Genomic DNA, 24,176 nt, shown 5'->3' on the forward strand with positions numbered 1-24,176 from the left:
GTGTAGTTTAAAACAAGAATTTAAATAGGTAGTTATTATAACTTGATAATGTAAGTGAAAATAATAGAGAAATGTGTAATGTTTGACTAGGCGAGACGTTTTTTTCTTGCATATATTGTGAAAAAAATGTATTTGGTTTAAATTACAGCATTGAGTTAAAACTCAATTCAAGATTAATGAACTTGTCAAGTTGTCTAAATGTTTAGACAACTTGTCTATTGTTAAGTCAACTTCATGAACTTTAATTTCTGAGTTAAAACCAAAACAATTTTCTTTAAATTGCCACCGTCAAATGTTTTACAGTGTGTCTGTTAAAAATGTATGTTTCTTTAGCGTTGTTTATTTATTTATTTATAGAGCGGAGATTTTGACTCAATAAAGATACATTTTAACCTAAATCTCAGAGGTATATAAATAATTTTGGACTTAAATGGTTTGTAGAAAAAATGGAATTGATTTTAGCATTATTTTTATCATCACTTTTATTGTTATCATACTGTAATAAATACCACAAAATATTTTGATGAAAAAAAAAAAAAGTCTGTATTGCCCGCTTTTATACTGAGCAACAGTTTTCCCAAGTTCTGATTCAGTGGAAGTCAGAAATCACACAGAGATCACATAATCATAGCATCACGGAGTGAAACAGAAGTGCATGAATGAACTTCACAGCTTTGACTGTGGACTAAAAGAGCATCTGCAGCTTCAGCTGTGCTAACAGCCTGTTTGTGCTCGTTGGCCTTCTGAACAGAGAAGTGTGCACAGTGTCGCTCTGTAGTATCTGCTCACTAATTCTGTTAGCTGTGTCATGTTTACTCAGGACGAATGGAACATTTTCTTACATCTCATTAAGAAGCTCCCAGTGAATCTCCTCCTCATATTTTGCTAGGTTTGGTTTTGTGGCACTTTATTAATCCCAAGAAAATGATGAGTATAGTCTGTTGTTCACACACGTAGACAACCATACATAAAGACACCAGATTAAAAGCTTAAAACATCATGAAATGCATAATAAAATAGTATAAAAATGACAATAATCAGAGAAATCCAGTTTTCTTAGATTAGCTAATCATACTAGATTTTATCCTCCTTGTTAAAACCAAACCCAGCATTTAATCAAAAAGGTTGTTACGCATAAACGTCATTAAGCCCACTGCTGTAAGAAGCGCTTCATCACATAATTAAAGCAACCGGATATTTGTAAAGCGAGCTTAAAACTCCACAGCAGTTCTTTATCCGTGCTCTGTGTCTGAATGCAGTTCTGTTCATGTTCCTTTGTGCTTTTGGCTGAGAGATGAATGTGCTTTTTAAAGAAACACTTTGGCATAGATGCTTCTTTCATATTTTAACAAAGCTCGTGCAGCCAGCTGATGCAGAGCTCTGATCGTGACAACCCACAGGCCGACGTAACATGAAGGTCACCTACACAAAAAGGCAGACATTCTTTACATCAGCGTAAATGTTGAAAATGGTTATGTGTTTAATTGTTGGGACAGATGCTGAACGTACAGCAGGCGTCAAAGGATGCTGCCACTGACTGCACTGAGAAATAGTTAGGACTTTTTGGAATTGTAAAAGAGGCATTGTAAAAAAAAAAAAAAAAAAAAAATGCAGTTGTTGCATATTTTAATACAATTGTGTGACCAAATGATTCACTATCCTGTTTCGGTCTTTATTATTAGCTTAGTATATTTTTGACGTGCAAATGTACCTTAAATAATTAGAAGAACCTCACCTGCCAATTTTTATCACGTAGACGTCAGCAGTAAGCAGTGAATGTTTATTTGTGATTTAGAACATATAAAAAAAAAGAGACCTGCTGAATCGTTTTTTTTTTCTGGTTTGATCTGAAGTTCAACTTCACCACCAAATAGAGCAGATCAGATCAGATGCTGACACAAAAAAAGTTCAAACTAAAGCTATAAGATTATGTTTAATACATAATCTATGTTTTAATCATATGTTATTACTGTTGCAAGGAATATTGTATCTTTTTGGAGATATAATATTTAAAGAGTGATAGCAGAAGTCTGCTGAGATGCTTTCTATCTGATTGGGTAAAACCTTTTTGTCTGCTGATTGTTCACTGTTAGCTTGTCAAATGAGCATCTAACATCTGGTTGGGGAAGCAGGAGACAAATGAAGCACCTACTGGCAGCATGCAGGAGCAAATAGAGGAGGAGGAAGATCAGGTACTTCCTGTTCAAAAGTAAAAAAAAAACAACACTCTCCATGTTTCTGGCATTGTGTTAAAAGGTTAAAATGCCAGGAATGGCTTGAAAATTGAGGGAGTTTTTTTCAAAACCCAGCATACCTTTGTAGTTGGAACTGACCCATATCTTGGATGAGGCTCTGAAATTTTGGAAAAAAATTCAAAATTTTACCCTTTTTTACAAAGACTAAAGTGTGATCATGTAAATGTTTGAAATCTCTGGACCACAGAGACAGTACTGACCAGACTTGGATAATTTTAGCTGATGTAGCTAAATAAATAATACTTAACGGTAACACTTTATTTGACAGGGTGTGCATAAGACTGACATGAAACTGTCATAAACATGACATAACATCTGTCATGAACATAAAGGAGTCTTTATGAATGTTCATGACAGTTGTCACAAAGTATCATTTGGTAAATAATGACACTTTTAATGCAAAGTTGCTCTAAAAGTTGCATTAAAAGTCCATTATAAGTGCCAACTGTGCATGATTTTGTAAATTATGATAATTTAATGCAAAGTGTCATGTGTCATGTCAGTCTTGTGCACACCCCTTCAAATAAAGTGTTACCTAATTAACTATATCAGCTAAAATGCAAAAGACAGTAGATCATCTTAAGATCACAATTACAATCACATGTGGACGATTATCAACAGACTGGATAAATTAAGAAAGGGGATTTTGCTTTCAACATGTTAAGTAAATCTGATTTTTTTTTTCATCTTTCAAGTTATTTTACTCTGTTTCGCTGAAGTAGGAATAGGTTGTTTGTATGTTATTCACATCCACTTTCAGCTGTACTGCATTAATGTAAAAGGATTGTCTCGTATTGGGTAGAAAACTGTGAGAAACCCGGCTCATCACTGCCAGTGATGAGTGTCTAGGTGACATCTTTAACACATCCTGAAAACGCATGTTAACTTAACTTGAATGTCTACAAAAAAAAAAGCATTAACTTTGATGACCAATTAAAGAAATAAACAACATCCCGGTTTACCTCATCCAGATTCTGGTTTATGACACAAGCCGAGGAGGAGAACCCAGCCAAGGGGTGTCTAAGCATGAAAACTCATTGGATTCACTTAACAATACGTAACTGATTTTGCTATGCAAATTTGACCGAAGCACAATTTGTGATTCGTCTCAGTGTTGAACGCTGTGTCTAGTTTCTGCAGCAGAGCTGTTCCCACAACAGCACAGTTGATGGCCACTCTGCAGTTTTACTCTTGCAGATCTTTCCACTCAGGTGTTTACAAGCCATTTTATATTCCCAAGTCAGCAGTGTGCTGCATCACTCACAGCCGCTCCCACCAGTCTGCGAGAAAGTTCAGTCTAACTGATTGAGGCTGAAATGTTATGACAAATAAATAGCTTACAATTACATAAGATTACCATTCATTTATTTTTACTGGGTTCATGACAGCTCTATTTAATAATCCTACTAATCATTTTATATTGAGATAATTTGACAAGAAATTAGCTCTATTGAGCAGAATAGTGTCATGTTTTATGTGTTTGCCTGTTGATTTCTTGAAAAAGGAATTTTGTTCTGCAGATATATTTTATAAGAGACATATCATGCAAATTCCACTTTCTTAGCCATTAGATAAACTTTTTGTGTCCTTTGAGTGTCTAGGAGTGGGGAAAAAAAAGTAATGTTTTTTTCTCCTGGTGCTGTGCAGATGTCTTTAGATTCTTTTTGGGTTGTATTTTTCAGTCTGTAAATTTTTCTACTCACCGTAACATTTTAACTATTGTGTCACTTTAATTGCTATGGAACAGCTAAATAAGATCACGACTTCCAGCCGATCAGTTTTGTGAATCCGTAATTTGTTTTGCTCTCACAAAGATAAGTCTGGAAACTCTCCCATGTTTGTGTGAAGATTTTAAGGGCGAGTGCTTCAGCAACGTCCACCGGTATCTAGAGGGATTTTCTGAAAACCTTTGTTTGCGGTGTCGGTTCTCTCTACTGAAACCGGGTACGCAGCAAACTGGGAACTGCTAGTGGCACTAAAATGACAGCAAAGTGTATTTCAGACATGAATCTTGTGTGTCAATAACAACGTCCTGGCCATTGGTTTGATTATCAGGATCTAAAGATAGAGTAATGGTGAGCTTTCTGTATAGGTGCTATACTAAATGTACTTACTTACTGTGTGAAACGTAATACTTCTTCAAATCAAACCACTGGCTATGCCACCATTGGTCAGAGTCGTCTTGCAATAACACTTAAGTGCTCTTCAGCTCATGGTCACAAAATTAAGACCAAACATATGCGGGGAGGCCAGGCCACCACTGTCACCACATTGGTGCTTTATTTTCTGAAACGTTGCTAGTTTTATACCAGATGAAATGAAAACTACACCTTCAAAAATCCACTTTTCTCATGTTGATCTGGGGAATATTTTCCACAGATTCATGGGGACCATCGAGGTATTTTTGGAAAATGTGAGTTGGACTTTGTGTTCTTTTGGGTCAGCCGTGGATCTGGCTTCAGAACTCCCATGGACGCCTGCTGCCCAGTCTGTTCTTGTTGTTAAACCTTGAAGACTAACGTCGAGGCCTGCTGTTCTTCAGATATAAGTCAGCAGTATATCTGGTTCACAAACAATCCAGACATAGATCTGGATTGTTTGTGAACTAATGGACTTGTCATCACAGTTCACCTGGGATCATGTTGACAGGCCAGCCTCTCTTTAGATGTTGCTCTACTTTCCGTGGAGTCCCAAACTCTTAGAAAAAAGGCCTCAATACGTTTTCCATCTCAAAGGATATCAATCGCTTTCACCGATTTATTTACTTCTTATTAGAATTTAAGCTGGATTTAACCCTTTTCATCTATTCTTAACTTGCTTTCAGAACCAGGCACAATGTGTTGCCTTTTCTTCATGCTGCCAGGCAGCTTCTGTTGGAAGTGATTTATTTTCTTATCAACCATTATCCTGAAGTGAAACTGAACCAGAAATGTGGTTAATTAAAGTTAATTAATGAATCGTGATTTTTTTTTGCTCTCTCTAATTTAAGAAGAAAATCATTATCTGAACCACTTAGATAAATAAGATAAATTTGAAAGTGACAGATTTTCACAGCACCAAGTGTTGGAAGAGATGAACCTGACCTGCTTAGAGTTTCACTGAGACTCACTTGCATATGCAGATCATTACCGTGTCAAATAATGTTGATTGCACGACTAAATGCTAATTGAGACAGACTTAATCAAGACAGGGGAGAGAACAACAGCAATATCGATTTAGTAATTATGAATTCTATCCGCGTGTATACTTGAGATTTAAAAAGTGAAATATGTCATTTATTCTGAACAGATTCTTATGCCGTGTCTCCAGGACTGCGTGACTTCTATTGCTGCTTGTAAAATCATTTAAGGGCTTTCACAGATCCCAGAGAGGTAGCTGAGGGATGGCTTAGGAGTTAATCAGCGCAGACCACAACAGTCAATATGAAAGGGGACAGTGGCAGAGTTCTGCTCGTCTCAGAGGCAGCTGGCTGCTTCAACACAGAGTAGATGTAGAGACGGAAGGATTCAGCAGAACCTGAGACAGAAAAAAAAAGAAGTTTAATTGTAAAATCTGGAGATGTTAAAAATGACATCACGGGCAGGATCTGACAGCATAAATTGCAGTGTATGATTTTGGATCTGAAAGTCTGAAATTTGTGCAGTTAAACAGGAAGTGTGTGACGCCAGGCATTGACAGCGTAAACATAAATTAAATTATAGAAGATTATATCTTACCAAGAAACATTTTAGCCAATTTTCTGCTCCACCTTCAGATAAAGGTGGAGCAGATAGTCAAAGCAACTAAACTAATTTTGGTTTTAGATCTTATTTCACACCAGGGGTAACAGTTGTGAGCTCCATGTTCTTGAACTGTGGCAAAGCCCCACTGGGGGCTACTGCATCTGCTCAAGTGGACTGGTCTCTGCTTCAGACAGAAGCTGCTGAAGAGAAGCTCGTTAGAGAACATTTTAAGAACTTCCACTATAAACTGAAGCAAACATCAATCAATAAAGAGAAACTACATTTGGACCGTTGGGTTGGAAATGACATCAGTCCAAACTCAGCCATGTTCCAGATGCAAGTTGAAACCAGTGGGAAACGCTAACTAACGTAACGTGACACCACTAACCGAGATGCATGGCCTCTGTGTATCAGTGGTACAGGATAAATAATGTGCTTTTGTTTGTTCAAAAAAAAAAAGCAACTTCTTCACTAACAGATTTGGTACAGTAGTATGTATAACGAGGTTTTATTTAGATTAAACCTTTCAAAATAGCTTACGTGTTAAACATGCTGTGCATTTGTTCAACTTTGAAGTTGATGTGGACTTCTTACTGCAAAATGTGATGATTAGAATTTACATTCCTTTATCCAAAAGTTCAGTGGCATTTCTTTCTTATTTTTTTGTCTTCAGAGAAAAACGGAACAAATGAATTGATCCTGTTTAGTTATTGTTTCTAAATGCCAGTCAGTATGTGGGTACTTGTTGTAAAATACTGTGACATATGTGCTTCTCATTGGCCACAAAATGCTCTTATCAGGTTGTATCTCAGCAGCTCCTGGCAGCGCATAACAATTCACATTCAAGCGCATGTGTTCGTCACAGAGCAGTGCCCATTAATCAACATCATAGGATGTAAGTGTGCCAGAGTCTGCTAAAATAAGCTAACGTCCATTGGCAGTCCCTTTTGGAGCTAAAATTAACAAAGTTAAAATGTCATTTGATTTACACAGTTAAATTACAAGAGCCAATCCATTGCATAAACAAAGACAATCTGAACCATTTTTAATCTTCTGGGTTCTGACAGAAAGATTGCTGACTTGATTTAATAATATTTTGAATCGATCTTAAATGTGTTAAATGTGGGGCGTTCTCCTATAATGAATGGATATTATTCTGGATGTTACAACCCCTACCTCAAAGAACTGCCCAAAGGTGGTGCATGTAAGCTTGTAATGCTGCTTCTTTAATCAGCCGTCATTGTTTAGTCTCTCTTTGTCTTTCTTGTCTGCACTGAGCTGTGAAAATGTGAAGAATCTTCCAGTGATTCGGTATTCCAGAGGGAAAACAAACCTGTTTTCTATTTCAGCAGCTTCCTGAACGAGGGCTAAATAATTCACATTTTTATCATCATTAAAGTCGTCGATAAATTACGCTGCAGGCTGCCTGTAAATGCTGGCAGGTCCCTTCAGATTAGTTTCTAGCTTCAGAGGAATAAAGTGCTACAGTAAAGTGCCCCATGTTTCTCAATCATTTGTATTGATGTGCACTTCCTGAATTCCGCCGACGTTCAGAGCTAATTGTGAACTGATACCTCTGCTCCACTTGGACTATCGCTAAGCAGAGGTCACCAAGCTGCACAGCCTGTTAGTCCAAGCAGGGTATCATATGAAGCTTTGTCAATACCACACAGAGGTCTGAGGCTACTCTGATACCAGATACTATCTCTGTACCCTTTGATATTATTGACTCTGTGGTCTCTGTGTTGATTAACTTCTGCACCCTCTTCCAGCAGACTGCCTCTCTAGGCTCTGTCGCAGCTCACACTTTGTGTTTTCTTTAAAAAGGTAAAAAATGTGTCTGTTTTATGTGGTTGGTGGTGTGAGTTCGTTTCTGATACTTTATTTTTTATTTATTTTTTAAATTTATTTATGCAGCTGCGGGTGGTAACGAGTGGTGGGTCTTTAAGAGAGCTGCTCTTCACATGCCTGAAGACATGCGGAACATATTTAGTCATTAGGGTTTGACATGCTCTTAACACAAAGGGTGCACTTAAAATTAAAATTGAAAGTTGTGTTCAACTAATTTTTTCACTTTCTGAAGCTCAGTGTACTTCGAGATGCTCTGTACGTTCGACTGTTGTTGCTTTTTACCACAGTTTGAGACGTTGACATAAAAGTTTGTTGCTGTTTGTTTTGAGGGCCATTTTCATACTCTGCCTTTCAGAGCTGGACTCAGGAAAAACAGAACTATGTTTTGATGTGTGGATAGCAGTAGTGGCAGCTCCCATCTTAATACAGCAAAGGAGATAAAGGGAGATGCAGATAAACAAAAAAAACACCAGAAGAATCCAGAACAGAGAGGCAATAAGCATGGCAGCAAAGAGGCAAGCTCACATGAGAGACAAGTCTAACAGCGGTGAAATAGGCAATATGCCTCATATTTAAAGCCTTCAAATGCTGAAGAAAATCATGCGTCAAATATAACAAATATAACATTTGAAGAAGACGCATGTAACTGAAGAGACCTACACAGTCAAGGTAAAACTACGGTAACAGCATCAAAAAAGAGAACAATAGGTGTGGCCACAAGTATTTTCACATTCTGTGAAAACATTTTTTTTTTTTCAAGGAATTACAAAAACCTGTTTATCAGGAGCACAAACATGTCAACAAATCACAAAGATTAACCACCAGCTTCATTATAAACATCACATTTCATCAACATCACATAATGACATTAGACTTTTAAAGCGCTTTTCAGGACGCTTAAAAACGTCAATGAAATCAGTCATTTCCATTCACACTCTGATGATGGCAAGCTATCAAAGATATAAAATATCACAAAAGTGATATTTTTTTTTCTAGTTATTGTAATATAAATATTGGGTAAGACTTTATTTGAAGGGGTGTGAATAAGACTGACATAACATCAGTCATGAACATAAAGAAGTCTAATTCTTTAGAAGTCTAAAGAAGGTAATTGTTGCCAAAATGAAAACATAATATTTGGTAGCACTTTATTTGAAGGGGTGAGAATAAGACTGACATGACACTGTCAAAAACATGACATAACATCTGTCATGAACATGAAGAAGTCTTTATGAATGTTTATGAATGTTGTCACGAAGTGTCATTCGGTAAATAATGACACATTTAATGCAAAGTTGCTCTAAAAGTTGCATTGAAAGTCCATTAAAAATGCCAACTTTGCATGATTTTGTAAATTATGACAATTTAATGTTATGTCATGTTTTTGACAGTGTCATGTCAGTCTTATTCTCACCCCTTCAAATAAAGTGCTACCAAATATTATGTTTTCATTTTGGCAACAATTACCTTGCAGCAAAACAGAGCAACCAACAGCCAGGCTCAGTTAACAGCATATGATTTTCTAAACTTTGTACTTTGAAACTGTATTCTTGCTTTTTTTTCTTTTTTTAACTATATAAAAAGGAAGGTGAAAACTAAATACTAGGTTTAAAAGACAATATCGTGAATGTCGTAAATGTAAAAATGTCTGGATATACTTGGTTTCTAATGTTATTCAACAGAATATATTAGTTGCAGAAGAAACAAATTCATGTTTCATGTTTTTGACATGTGGTGTAATTCTGCTGAGTCAGCAACTACATGGGGAGCTAAATGAAATCACAGAGCTGCTCATTGTTATTCTGGAGGAATTCTAGCATGTGAACTGCAGGTAGCTTTACCCACAGCACCCTGGTTTATATATAGAGCAGGGATTCACCGATTTATCTGGACCAAATTCCTTAGTTTTCTGAGATTGGTGATCTTATCTGTCTCAGCAAAGGCCTAAAAATCAGCCACTGCCCTCTTCTGCTCTGCAGTGTAAGGTTTGACTAACTGACCTGCCACCAGGTCATGTCTGCAGATAACAATAGTGACTGAATCATTAACAACTCAGTCACTTTCTTCTTATATTTAGCAACATTTTAGACAAACAAAAATGGTATCTGCCAAAATCGGAGTCAGCAGGTCAGGCTATTGTATGTTAGGGTGCAGCCCTAACATACAATAATGTAATATATCTACACTTTGTTGATTTACAGTTTAGTGATCATAATAATGACCTTTAAAAAAAAAACAAATAAAACAATGCACAGCTCAAACATAGATGCCACCATTTGATGACGTCTGTGTCATCAAATGGTGATGACACAGACGACATGTAAAAACATGTCATCTCTGCAGATTACAGCAAAACCAAATTCACATCTCCTTGTTACAAACGTGTATTTACAGTAAAACATTAAAATAATAATAATAATAATAATAATAATAATAATAATAATAATAATAATAATAATAATAATAATAATAATCACAATGCACACACATACACAATCATACAGTTAATGCATACATACCTGAGCAGTTTTTAGTTATTTTGTAACACCAGGCATGAGTTTCAACAACTCATTGAGAGTTTAAGAAGAAGTAAAATAACTTAACCTTTGCTAATTTGGTTTCTTGAGAAAATTCTAGAAAAACATGTGGTGACAGGACGTATAGAGTATTGGTCCCCTTACAGATATATATATCTTGTTTTTTTCAGATGATCAGTTTTTTTTTGTTTTTTTTTGTTTTTCAGACAAAAACAGCTGAAATAGATACAAAGTGCAGTTGGCAGATTATTTCATTCATTTACAGAAAATGTAAATAAATGAATGACCCTCTTATTCAATAATAAATGAAGTTTGATTAAACATATTTGTAGGAAATCTGATTTCAACTTCACCTGTCCCACCTGGGCCTCATGTGGCATAAAACGTAACTTAAATGGAACCTGTCTGACAACATGAAGTAGGCTGCAATGCCACTTTAAGGCTTTTGGATTCCACTAATCCACATCCAGGAAGAGGCGGCCTCATCTTCCTCCATAACAGAGCTCCTGATTCAACAATAAGAAAGGGACTAGAAAATATGGACTTCATGGGAGAGTCCCAAGGTCTCACATTTCTCTAAACCATCTTCATGACTCCAAGAGTTTAATCTTTGGATTTCCTTGATTTCTTTGTGTTAGATCTGTCTTATTTGTGTTTTCCTTTAGTTCAGTCCTTCCTTTGTAATTGTAGTTTAATATGTTTATTTTTTTGTGTCTATTCATTTTTGTTGCCTGTACTTAATTATGTTTCTAGGTCTAGTTATTTTTTAGTGTTAGATTTTTTGCTGGTTTCTCCCGTCACTTCTCTGTTTTCCTGGGTTCCTGTGATTTTCTTTTTGTTTTTTCCCTTCTTTGGCTCCCTGCATTTCACACATCATGACAAATGCAAGTTCAAGCAAATGCACGGGCCACCATAGTACAACCAGTTATTGAACAGAGAGTAAATACATTTACATTTGACAAAATAACCAAGAACAAAAATGTAACTTTTTTATGGCCTACTTCTTTCTTTGTATTTTTCCCCCTTTCTATCTGCTGGTTATTAAAAAAAAACATTTCAATTAAATGTTTAAACCAAACACCACAAACTACCAGTGTTTAAAAGAACATCCAATTTGAGATAATTTTTAAGTTAAATATATTAGAAATCGGATTTTGGTCTTCATTAAATAAGCTGAATACTTTTAAGACAGTTGAACTGCACTGATTGGTTAAATTAACAGGAAGTTTGTTTAGACCTTACAGTGTTAATTGTTGGCAGCTGAAGAGACGTTGCTCACATGATTAGAAGCTGTGATCTTTTGCTAACCAGCTGACTTGTGAGCGACCTGAGCTGCTGTCTGAGGAAACCCTTCCCCTGTTGGGCCTTCCTCAAAGCTACCACTGAGAGCTCAACTCTAATTGGGCAGCAGTAACTTTCACCGGGTTTCATCCTTCCACTGAGGAGGATCAGGGCAGACTGCTCATTCTAACACTGCCTTTTGCCTTCAACTATTACTTGTTCTACTTTTAGAACAATCCCTTTGGCATGTGTGTGTGTGTGTTTTTTTTTTTTTTTTACATTTTCAACTGTTTTGATGTCCAAGCGTAAACTCCAACTTTATTAGTTTCAGATGTAGAAAAATCTTTCTGACTATGGTGCCTAAAATATTCACCTGTGTGCTACAAAAAATTACTTTGTTGTGACATATTTGCTGGCTTTTTATGCAACAACATGACTTTGTATGTTGGGAGAAGCTCCAAGTCTGGCAGATACGAAACAGGATGCTTCTCTTCTTATTCCAGCCTAAAGTGAAACCTGTCACTGCAGGCTATCCCGTCTCTCAATGTGTCCTTGAAGATAATTTGTACAAAGTTAATTACAGATTTTCATTCCACGTGACCGGTATCGATTAAATGATAAAGAGGAACACAATAAGGAGCCTGGATTCTCTCTGAATCTAAACGTAATTGCAATCATTGATTTGGGAAAGAATGGCAGAAACCTTGTTTCATTTCCAAAATGAAAGCAGCAAACGGCGAATAGCTTTTTACTGACATGAAAGATAATCTTTGAAATGTTTCATGTTTTTTTTTATTGTCAGAAAATCCAACAGTGAGCAGGAATTGATCCTATTATCAAGGATTTCTTGTGTAGCCGAGTCTGATGTTTCAAGCTTATTGCTTTGTGCCGTTGAGCTCTGGTGTTATCATGGCAGATAACCAAGAATATGCCCACAGACACACCTGCATTCAAGCGCGCACACACACACACACACACGCACACACACACACACACACACACACACGCCCACACACACACACGCACGCACACACACACACACACACACACACACACACACACACACACACACACACACACACACCTCACACACACACACACTGCTCTATAAATATCAGAAGTGCAATTGTGCGCAATTCATTTTTTGCTGTGTCTTATTTGCTTTAAAATTTTTATAAAAGAAGGATTTATTTAGAAAAATCACTCTAGAATTAGTCTACTTAAATCTGATTTAAGTCCTGCACTATTTTGAAAATAAAACACTAAAATAATGACATGGAACAATTTCATGGATGTAGTTCTCTCCACTGGACTGTACTGTATTTAGGTTTAACAGAATGTAATGCACAGTACTGGTTGTCTACTGGATAAATCAGCTGAGGGTTTTCCATATCTGGACCTGTCCCAGTGCCTGAGAGGATGAAATTAGGCAATGGGTCAATGAGATTTCTCCAACTCTGGGAACATTTTCATTAGGTTAAACTGAGAGGTTCTTTGGAAATGACTCTTCTCCTCTTTACTTTACTTGTACTTTACCGTAGTGCCAGAATTGTCATAATCCTGATGGCTTGATGAGAACAAAGGAGCTGATCCTGTGAGGTCCAAATTTTAAAATAAATAAATAAATAAAAATCATATGCAAATTGTCTCATCTAAATTAGAAACCAGTATTTGGCTTTTATTTAAAATTAAGAATACAACAATTAATATTGTATTTTAATTATTATTATTATTATTATAATTGCAATATCTTCAATCACGTCTTGCGTAAAAAAGATTCCAAATGTTATTATTATCGTTTTACAGAAGGTGTGTCTGTATTGGGAAGCTGCTTTGGCCCTGATGGGGTGAAACATGGGACCAGTGTGGAGGGGCAAGGGCTGCACACAGTGAGCTCAGTGTAATAGAGAAAAAAATGCCCTTTTTTAATCAAACAAGTGTTTTTATACACTACATCCTCATGGCATCATGATATTTGTATAATTATTCCACAGTTTGAGCCATGTGAATGTAGCATTAACATTCGTCCTCACCAACTTAAGAGCCATTCATACATTTTCAGAATTTTGAATCCCTTAAAAATTATTTCTAGCAGGTAGAAGAATTAAAAATCAAATTACGGTAGCTTGTGCTAAATGTACATTTTCAATGGGAGACAATTGTAGCAAAAAGCAAAAGGACATAGATTGTTCTATTTTTTTTTATACATATAAAAGATTTGAAGACATAAAAAAATTCAGACTTTTAAGGATTCAACCTATGCACAACCTTAAAGTCGATGCTGTTCAAAGGGAGGAAGTCACAAAAATACAACACCAAAAAAATTGTAAGGGATGAAGAAGGGCTTTGTTTTTCCAGTAAGATACAAATGGGAAAATCAAACTATTTTAAACACTGACCATTTCTGCCTGTGCTCTTTTCATAGCTAAAGACAGAACACAAGGTGATTAGTAAAAGAGCAGGAAATTGTTCCCATCTGCTGGACTTGACAGAAGCAGGAACACTTATGTACAACAACAACAACAAATAGCAAAATGAATAAATAAAAATGGAGTGCTGCTTTGTGACTTCCTCCCTCTGTGTTTATTTCTTACAGCTGGATTCACCGTCTTCTGAGATGATAAATAACTCTCCCAAAGCAGAATAAATAAATTCCTGAATCCAGATTCCGATGAAACACTTAATCAGAAGTTTGTCATTTGTAAATGTTTTACTTCTGCTGCTTAAAAAAAAGAAACAAGACATAAATACTCTTTGAGTCCCAGAGCAACACATCATGTTTTCTTTTTTCCTCCCTCATGGTCACACAGTGTCCCTTTCCAACAAACCTCGTCTGTGCAACGTAATATAGAAAAGAAAAAAATGATAAATTCTTAGAAATTGTGTTAATAATACTGAACTAATAAGGGACAACACTGCATTATACATAGTGAGCTGCAGTGGATGAGTTTTGCCAGGCGTAATGAAATGAGGGTGTTTCTGTTCTCGTCGTCTTTCATCATCTTTCATGAACCAAACATGTGAAACCTGGGTGCCACAAAATCAGCTAGTTTTAGATATACTGTGCTCATATCGAAACATTGCAAGTGTAATTCCAGACAAGCTTCCCCAGTTTCTCCATTCCTTGGAAACATTGTTTTCCCTGAGCCAGAAGAGTGAGCAAACGTCTTCAGCAGGAAACCAATCGGTTGCCTGACTACAGCTGACATGTTTCAGATTTCAGAGCAATGAAGTGTTCTCCCTCCTCAACCTCTGTGCATGTATCATATCTGTCCACCCAGATATGCACATGTGTCTTCATTAAGCAAAAAGGAAAAAAAAAATAAATAAAAAAGCCACCAAGATCAGAGCACAGATCTAGAGTCAGTTTCAGAGGATTTGGAGTCGTCCCACAGGCTTTGGATGGCTCTGCAGACAAATCATCCTGCGTCCATAAGTCATCCTGAGTGTCACGAGCTGGCCTTAGGCCTGGGAACAAATCTGTGATAACAACAGAGTCTGTTAACTCACTCCACTTACACACTGTTTTTAACCCATGGCGGAACATGAGAATGCTGTCGCTCGAGTTCTGCACCGTAAAGCTGTCAAAGCCCGACGACGTCTGATGTCTGTCTGAAAGAAAGCTCACTTCAAAGGGAAGAGGAACTTAAAAAGATGGCTGCAGATGGAAAGGTGGGAGAAATGAATGAGAGTGTGTGGGAAGCAAACATTGGATCAAGGAGACTTTTTATAGATTAAGAGAGCCGTTCCTGAATAATAACCCGGTGCACGCTGTGTCCTGCTAAGGTGCCGTGCCAGCACTTTCATTTTCCACATGAACACGTGCAACTGCACTTCGGCTTCAGTCGTAATTTGAGAAGAGGAAGAAACGGCATGATCCACTTTAGTCACACTTGAAATCAGGATTAGAAAAAAATCTCTTGGCAAAGGACGTGAGGGGAGTCGAGTCAGGTCGGCCGAGATTCAGCGAGACATTCTAAAAGCGCACCAGATCACGCTGTCACTTCTGCTGAGCTCTTGTCGGCCAGATGGATGTCCAATCGCAGCTCCAGATGTGCCCAGAATCCGTCTGGACGCCCAAAAACAAAGGGCTGCCCCTCACTCGGCTGCGCGACTGATTGAGAAAGCCGAGGGATAATTGTAATCAGGCCGCTGCCAGTTTTCATTATGATCTCAGATCCGGGCCTTAATGCTGCCGCTCAGACGCTCTGGAGAAGGTTGTTACAGGCTACAAGGATCAGAGCGCAATAAAAGTGACGGCTTTAGATCACAGTCCTCCTAATCTGCTGCTGGTTGGATGTGATGTAATCTTACAATCTTGGATTAAGTACACACATTAACAGTAGAGGAGGCAGCATGTTTGTGCTGCAGTCTGTGAGGAACTGCAGGGGTTAAACAGACTGTTGCAGGCGCCTGGGAGCCGAGGAACGAAGCGAAGCTGTTATTTTCCCTGTTTTCTGCATTTAAACTCCTCCACTGACAGGTAGAGGAACACTTTGAACTAATGTGTAACAGCGCCTGGAACATTTTCCATAATTACTCTCCGCAGAGCAAATCCCAGTTTGGCAAGCTACATATGCAACAGTATTCAAAACCGCTCACATCTGACAATAACAGGTTCTGAAATGCAGTGTTTATGTTTTGTTTTCCAGATAATTGCAATGGTCCTCTCGCATCAGCATTACCACACTCATCGTTTCAGAGCTCATCTCAGTCCTCGGCCAGTTATTCTGCCTTCTACGCCAAGCTCAACAGGAGAGACGGTGAGTGCACACTGCTTTATTTAGAAAACAAGCAGACAGTACCCTGAGAAATGTCTGCCCATCCTGAATTTATTCTGGTGTCTATTAGCAACATTTTTCGAGAACTTAGGAGGTTATGTGCTCTATGAGATTTCAGTTCATTTCTCCCTGATCTATTTTTTTGTTCCAAATGTTTTTTTTATAGGATATCTCTGCAGGGTAAAAAGCCGCTGCACAGTATATTTTCAACATGTGTTCATTTGCAAACAAACTGTTTGATGACTCAGTTTTCCTGATTATTTTTGCTGCCCAGTTAGGCTTGTTGTCATCGGAAAACATGGATAAATGTTAATATTTTTTTCATGGTCTGCACATGCTCAGTGCTGCTCAGAGATTAGTCAGAGACCAGCATGGACACACACACACATGCACATACGCACACACACAGCTCAGCTCAGCTTATTATTTTAGGATAAGGCATCAGCACTAAACAGGAAACTACGAAGCCATCCGAGTCGAAAAAGTAAAAACAACATAAAGTTTCACCTGACTAGTCTTGAACTGATAGTCTGTGAGGCACAACCAGGCTTGGTTCCTACGGGAGAACCAGCCGCCTCAGTGTCGGGTCAAACCACAGTGCTGCTTAAATCATGATCCAGAGACAGTTTTACATCTGGAGATGGACTGACCGCCTGTCCGGGTTGACCACCTTTCACATGTGCTACAGCTAGTCTCATTTGATAATCTTACAAAAAAAATAAACTTTTTTCTTCACTGGTGCCACATTTACTGGGATTCTCTAGCATTTATTTAAACGTATGTTCCACTCTTTTAAGTGAAAACACCCACAGACTTTTTGTATTAAAAGTATTAATGAATGGATAGCAAAAAGGTGCTTAAAATAGGATTTTATTGTTATTTTTGTTTTTTGCAATAATTTGAAACAGATGAAGCTAAAACTATTCCACTTGAGGAGCACAAGAAGTAGTTTTGTTATCTTAAGTGTGAAATGTACAGTTTTGGTTTAATTACTGCCCTGGCTGTGTTCTTTCAACAGAATGTCCTTTTTTAGTCTTCATACTCCAGTTGGCGATTCACTGATTATTAAAATAATTGTCAGATTATTTAGTAATCTATACGTAAGGATTAAATTGATGAATCAATTTAAGCAGTAATACCTTATAATCTGGTAAAAATTAGCTTTCATATATCAAACTAAACCATCTCAAAACACCAGAATTGTACAGAATTTTAATATGCATTTCAATCCTAATATAATTCAGACGTTTGTCATTATAACCATAAGTAGACATGATGGTCATTTCATTTAGGTTTGGATCAGCAGTTCTGCAGGTTATTGAAGGTTTTGTCTTTGGACAGTGTTGCATATGTGGCAGTCAGTGGTTGAGAGGCAAAACATAATTAAAAATGAAACCAGATTCCACCCTTATTTATGGTAGTCCAGATAAGGTCAACAAAACACAAAAGCCACAGCAGACGTTTTCCTACAACAGCATTTGTAGTAAGTGGAATTTATAATAAATTTACTTGCAGAGGTTTTAGCAGCAGCCTTGTGGCTTTATGCCATTGCGTTGTGTCTTTTGTTGTTTTATTGTCGTTTCTGCATTTGTCGATCCACCTGGGCCTCATTCATGAAAGGCAGATGTGTGATTTTTACTATTCAGGAAATAGCATACAGAACATCTGACAGTGGTATATATTCATCTGTTCTAACAGTGTCGTCTTTTGCAAATCCATTAATATGTGAAAAGCAATCATACATATGGTTTCATCAAAGTGAGACTTCCTCTTTGTTTTCCGCACATCAGGACTCCAGATGGGAATCTCGCTGCTTTATGTGGGATTTAGTTGAGGGGCCCAGAACAGCTTCTGTGAGCGTCACATCAAATGATTTCAGGGATGTCGCCAAAAGTGACAAACTCTGTTAAATATTGTTCTACAACAGGGAAATTCTCCGTGGCTCATAGAACCTTTCTTTATTTAGCATCCCTTTGGGTGCAGTCAAACAGTCATTTCATTAACTGAGCAAAATGGCAGAAAGGTGCCTCAGTGACAGACACTATAAGAGCTCGAGGAATTCCTTAAAACGCAGAGGAAACGTTTCCTTTGTCATGCTAGGCTGCCCTGAGGAAGAGGGAAACCGGATCTACAGCAGGCATCACGACAGGACATGGACATGTTTGTGACTGGACTGAATTTACTATTTTTTTCTAAGGCGCCTTTAAATAATATTTGTTCTAAATTAGTGCATAAAAAATAAATTGAATGCTGGAAACTGAATCATTATTCCTTAAGTAGTAAAAAATAAAGACCTACCTGTGTAGTAAACCAGGGCGTTGTGGTTGTTTTCGTTGTTCAAACTGCCACCGTCTGCTGTTGAAGAGTTACTGCGGCTGCCATCACCAACCCTGCACACTTTCTTTTTTCTTTTTTTTTTTTTTGCACCCAGAGTTTGGGTGAGCCGTTACCTCAACGCTCTAAGAAAGTGCTGCCGTATCGGCAGGCTGCTTCATTTGCTTTTTCTTATGCTCGTGTTTGTGTTTTCTTGGGACTCTTAACCAAGCCGACGCTGTTTTCTTCATTGTCTGGATGCGCAAAGTTATTCTCTGTCCAGCAGTTTCTGTGACTGCATTAACTGGGGAGTTCAGGTAAAAGCGAGAGCAGGTGGCAGAGGTTCGTGACGCTCAGATGCCTGAAATGAAGTGTGTTTACAAAGGTGTTCAGAGAAAAATACTGACTGGGGCTGCGGTTATTAGCACTGTGTGCTTTTAGTGACACTTTTCTTGGTAACCTGTATATGTACTGTGTGTATTTCTTGTATTTTCTCTCCTCTTCTGATCCATTTCTCTCTCTGTGTTAAATTACTCCCTGACCTCTTTGCTTTACTTTTCTCTTTCCTTTCCATCTCCATGTCCATTGTGATTGAAATAAACCAAATTAAATTGTTGTTTTTTTTTTTTTTTGAAAGATATATATTTTTCAAACCTGTTGTTTGTGGTGGACAACAATAACAATAATGTAATAATGTAAAAATGACAGTAATGCTATGAAGACCAAACTGTATGACGAGTTAACAGGAGACGGAAAGAGAATGCTTAACCTTTTGCCTCCCTTGATTATCATGAAAGTTAAATTCTTAGAAAACGTCCACATATGCCTCCCTCATTATTTCTGTGTGTAGCAAATAGAAATAATTTTGAGTAATTCTAAATCAACGACAGAGGAGCCCTTATTTGTGAGGGTCAGGGATCACAGATGTGCGCAAACAGCTAAAATCTGCAATAATCTGAGAGATCCTCTATAAACTCTTAGAACTGCCTATTTTAATACCAAATACACATTAATATGCAGAAGCATGCACAGTGGAGACAGTTTTAGTGCTGCAGATGGCAATAGGGCCACAGGGAGAAGGCAGAGGAGCTCAGCTTTTCCTGCCTCATAATGTACTGTCAGGACACAGTGATAAAGAAGTAAAAAGAAAAACATCGTGTATAGAAGATACACACTGCAGTTTCAATGAAAAAGAAAACTGAATATAATGGTGGGATTTTCAAATTGTTTCACTGATCTGCTGATTTCTCCACATTCCCTTCGTTCAAGCTCAGCATAAGATGCTAACTGTTTGCTCCTTCTTGCTGCAGAGGCGGGAGGTTGGTCTCCCATGGTGACAGACCAAGACCCCTGGCTCCAAGTGGACCTCCGGGAGCAGATGGAGGTGACGGCTGTGGCCACACAGGGACGCTACGACAGCTCGGACTGGGTCAGCAGCTACCTACTGCTCCACAGCGACACGGGTCGCATCTGGAAGCAGTACAGGCATGAAGACGGATTGGAGGTGAGTCCACACTCAGACATTCCAGTTGAGATGAGTTGTCAATTTGGTCTTTCAAACTGAATATACCCAAAATAAATGCTGTTTTTTTTTTGTTTGTTTGTTTTTCTGGGACTGGTTAAACAGTTTGAGGCTGATTCTGGGCTCTTTGCTGTTGATGGACGAGGTTAATGTTTTGGATAAGATGCCTCTGCTTCTTTGTCGAGTGTTGGTAAAAAAAAAAAAAAAAGGCCAGTAGCACTTGTGCGTGTGTTCAGTACTTGTGGAGCTGTGGAGTTGATTAGAATAAATTAGCATAAACTCTGGGAGCAGGGAGCGAAGGGAGCTGGGCTCAAAAGGTCACTAACTGTTTGTATAATCTATAGAGGAATAGAAATGAGGAAATGTCAAGCTGGGGTTTGCAGGGAGCCGGTACTCGAGCTACGCATGCCTTCACCGCTGAGCTAATCTCAGCACACAGGTCTAATTCCTTTGAGAAGGTAAATAACATATTTCAAGCATGCCAGATTATTACTGTAGAAAAGGAGGAAAATGATAATATTCGACACTGGAGGTGTTACAGTGCTTTGAAGAAGCATTCATACTGCTCAGACTTCACCTTGTTGTCAGGTAACAACCACAAATCTTTATGTATCGTATTAGGATTTTATAGGTTAGCCCAACACAAACCAGTGAATACTACATGCAAGTTAGGAACATTTTCAGGTAACCCCATAAGCGACACATTTGTGTGTGGGGTTAAAATCTTCATGGAAGTATCCCAAAAGCAACACAAGCCAAAAAATTAACGTCGGCAGGAGCCTGTGAAGAGGGAGTGGCGCATGAAATTACCGGACAGAGTCTATAGAAGTTGTCACAGAGGTCTTTCAAGGCAAGATGCACCAAATGTAGAAGGGCCTGAAAGTCATGTTGTAATTGTGCTTGGAGGGAAAAGACACTGGATAATTGCTGCTCTAAGAACGTAGAAGGCCTTGCATGCTGGAAAAACGGCAAAACATGTAGTTCCCAACCTGAGGGGGGAAGCATTTTTCTCAGACAGAAAGGGAAGGTGTTGGCTTTGAAGTTGGCATAATGAAATTCCACAGGTATTTATATTGTCACAAGTTCACCTTAATGGAGCACAAACCTTGTTTTAGGTCCCTAATTAGGAGTGTCACCTGCAGCAGCTTCTAGGGAGCAAAGTTGGTGTTTGATTTTAGCTGCGTTTGCAATTCAGTACAAACCATCTCTAAACATCAGCAAGAGAATGCTGATGCTTTATCCACACTTCCAATACCCAACAACAGTCTGTCTGACCCAGCACATGGTTTGGTAAAGATAAAAGCGTTGTCCAGAAGCCTGCTCTGGTAGTCAGCCCTGGATCAGGAGCTTGAGAGTGAGGTTATGTTGGTGTAAACACCAGCCTAACACACTTGCAGCCCCTGTTGGCCCAGAAGCGACAAGACTTCATCTTGTCTTCATCTAGTCTTGTCCAAGATGAAGTGTCTTAGACAAGACACTTCATCCACCTTGGTTGCCTCAGTGTGTGAATGTGTGTGCTTTGGAGTCATCTGGACCTTCATGTATAATTTCTTATAAGCTTTTATGATTGAGTTGGTAGGACTGTGTCATATTTGCTTGGATCGGACATAGCATCGACACTGGATTTTGTCATGATTTCGCTAGTTGAAAAGAACGCCACCACTCAGACAACCGGTAGAGGTGAGGAAACTCAGCATTTTTAATACTTCCAGTGGGCTCTTGGACAAACACAGGCTCGAGAACAGAAACTCAAATGACAGCAAACACTGACAAGGAAAACCATCAGAGGATGTGGGACAGCCGGTACCATCGAGAAGACTACGGTGGAATCAGTTAACCAATAAAACACAACACAAGAGGACTAAAAGTAACAGACAAGCAATACAAAATTCAAGTCCCCACAGATTTGATGCTGATATGCAGATTTAAACTCTTTTTTTTAATTTTTATTTGTGGAGTTGTGAGCGTTAGTTAATCTGTCAGCTGTGGAATGACATGCTGGCTGATTCTACGGTCTCCATGAAGAATAGACCGAAACTTACACTTGGTCTTGTGTTGCCTGATATTGCATTTGCTTTTGTGCTCTTAAGGCCCCCTGCAGTATTGATAGCAGGGTAGGCCAGTGTCAGATAACATCCTCTCACTTTTTCCAACACTGTTCAAGGTGTGGGAAGTGTCTGCTGTCAACACAATTATTATGCTGCCTCATTTTGTCCTCCATGTAAACTCCCAGCAGCCTGTTCATGGATGCAGAGGCTAAGAAAGTAGCCTTATGTTGGCACATGTCATTAATTCTTTATTGTGTTTGCCCCAGTTATGTCAAAGGCTGCCAACAGGATGTTAAATTGCAATTCAGAGTGTTTTTCTACTTGGCAGTCCAATTAGCAGAATTGTAGTTGCCTACTGGCATGTCACTGCTGCACAGTGAGTTTTTGTTTCATTGTTCTGAAATTTAAAAAGCACAGAGATGGAATGGGGAACAATACGTGTAGTTCTGGTCTGGTTTGAATTATTTATTTTCCTCACCTATTTAAAAATAGATTATATGAGATGCATTAAAATGTAAGAATCAGAAAGCAGGAGGCTAAAATAAGAAAGCTCTCACTTGCACCCAGGCTGGAGTTTTTTAAAAAAAATTCACAATCATAGTAAGATTAAAAACCGTGCCATGTTCAGCTATACCTTTTAAGATTAAACATGTCTGCTCGGCAGACATAAAGCTGTCACAGGTCAAGGTTGAACCAAAGGTAAAAATACAGCCTCCCTACTCAAAATATTCAGGAAAAAGCTTTTGAGTTGACAACTGCAAGGTTTTTTATAGGATATAGCATAAGCCTGTCAGAAAAGGCACTATATCTTTAAAGGATGCCAGTCCTAAAAAAAACATTTTCATCATCCTTTTATCAGAGCATTTAAAAAATATATCTGTTAATTGTGTTCTTCTGGTGTAGCATTGTCTAAGAGAGCCACACAACACAAATCTGTGCAGGAATCTGGGCTCTATTTACAAGTGCGATGATAACTCAGACAGAAAGTGACAGACTGTGTCACATCGGTCCACACTGCTCTGTGGCACCACAAGGGCAACACTGCAGGAGGTGTTGGTGCGTTTCTGCAACTCTCTGTCAGAGTAGAAGGAAGCGCAGAGAGGTGTTCCTGAATAAGGGGAAGGACATCACACGTGGCGGGACAGTGACAGTAATAAGTAGCTCGAGCTCTTCTGCTAAAATAGAAGTTGATGTGTGAGTCGTTATCACCTGCTAAACTTAGAGATGAAGTCGCTTAGTAAGCAACGACTTTGTGGGTTTTTTTTTCTCCTAATGATTACATGCTTGGAACTGATCTGGAACCAGTTATTCCAAATCATGTCAAGCTATTGATTGGATGCAACATTTATATTTGACCACAAAACTTCAATTCAAGTAAAACAAATTAAAACAAAACAAACAAAAAAAATAGAAATCTGCATTGTCAAAACTACATTGCTTTAAAAGTCTGTTATTATTTTTAATTACCAAAGTATGGTGCCACTACTGGATTTTACAATGTATTCCCACATTTCATTACTGGCTGTTATTATTGTATGTAAAACTGCTTTCATTCTGTAGCTGTAAAGATTAGGTTATGTTTTCACAGATCACATATTATTAAGTATGTCAATAATAATAAAAATGGCAAGATTCCACACTACTTACCTTACAGAAAAGAAAAAAAAAATGATTATGCCCATTTTCCATTGATTATGTTTTTTCCCTGTTTGGACCAGTTGACCCATATATGAAAAAAAATATTATAACCTGCAATTGGATCAAAATCAACCAGGGGCAACCTTCTGTCAGTAGGCTCCACTTAAGTAAATCAGTTTTACACTTAATTTTCTTGCCATATGTAAAACTGAGAATTTTTTAGGAAAA

General features: G+C 38.1%; 1 protein-coding gene across 2 annotated transcripts in view; it reads left to right on the forward strand.

Moving 5' to 3' along the window:
• Positions 1 to 24,176, forward strand: part of cntnap5a (contactin associated protein family member 5a) — a 173,030-nt gene that overhangs the window by 18,714 nt on the left and 130,140 nt on the right. Inside the window, exons 1-3 of one of the 2 annotated variants that reach the window (XM_081598493.1) lie at positions 14,538 to 16,129; positions 16,299 to 16,409; positions 20,051 to 20,244. In XM_081598493.1, the coding sequence (XP_081454619.1) occupies positions 20,071 to 20,244 (174 nt within the window). In that variant the 5' untranslated portion in view covers positions 14,538 to 16,129; positions 16,299 to 16,409; positions 20,051 to 20,070. Of the gene's footprint in view, positions 1 to 14,537; positions 16,130 to 16,298; positions 16,410 to 20,050; positions 20,245 to 24,176 lie in introns of those variants that run through there. The other variant, XM_008438481.3, reaches the window with a different exon arrangement.

This window comes from Poecilia reticulata, chromosome 2 (assembly GCF_904066995.2).
Source record: "Poecilia reticulata chromosome 2, P_reticulata-male-v2, whole genome shotgun sequence".
In the NCBI taxonomy this organism is placed as follows: Eukaryota; Metazoa; Chordata; class Actinopteri; order Cyprinodontiformes; family Poeciliidae; genus Poecilia; species Poecilia reticulata.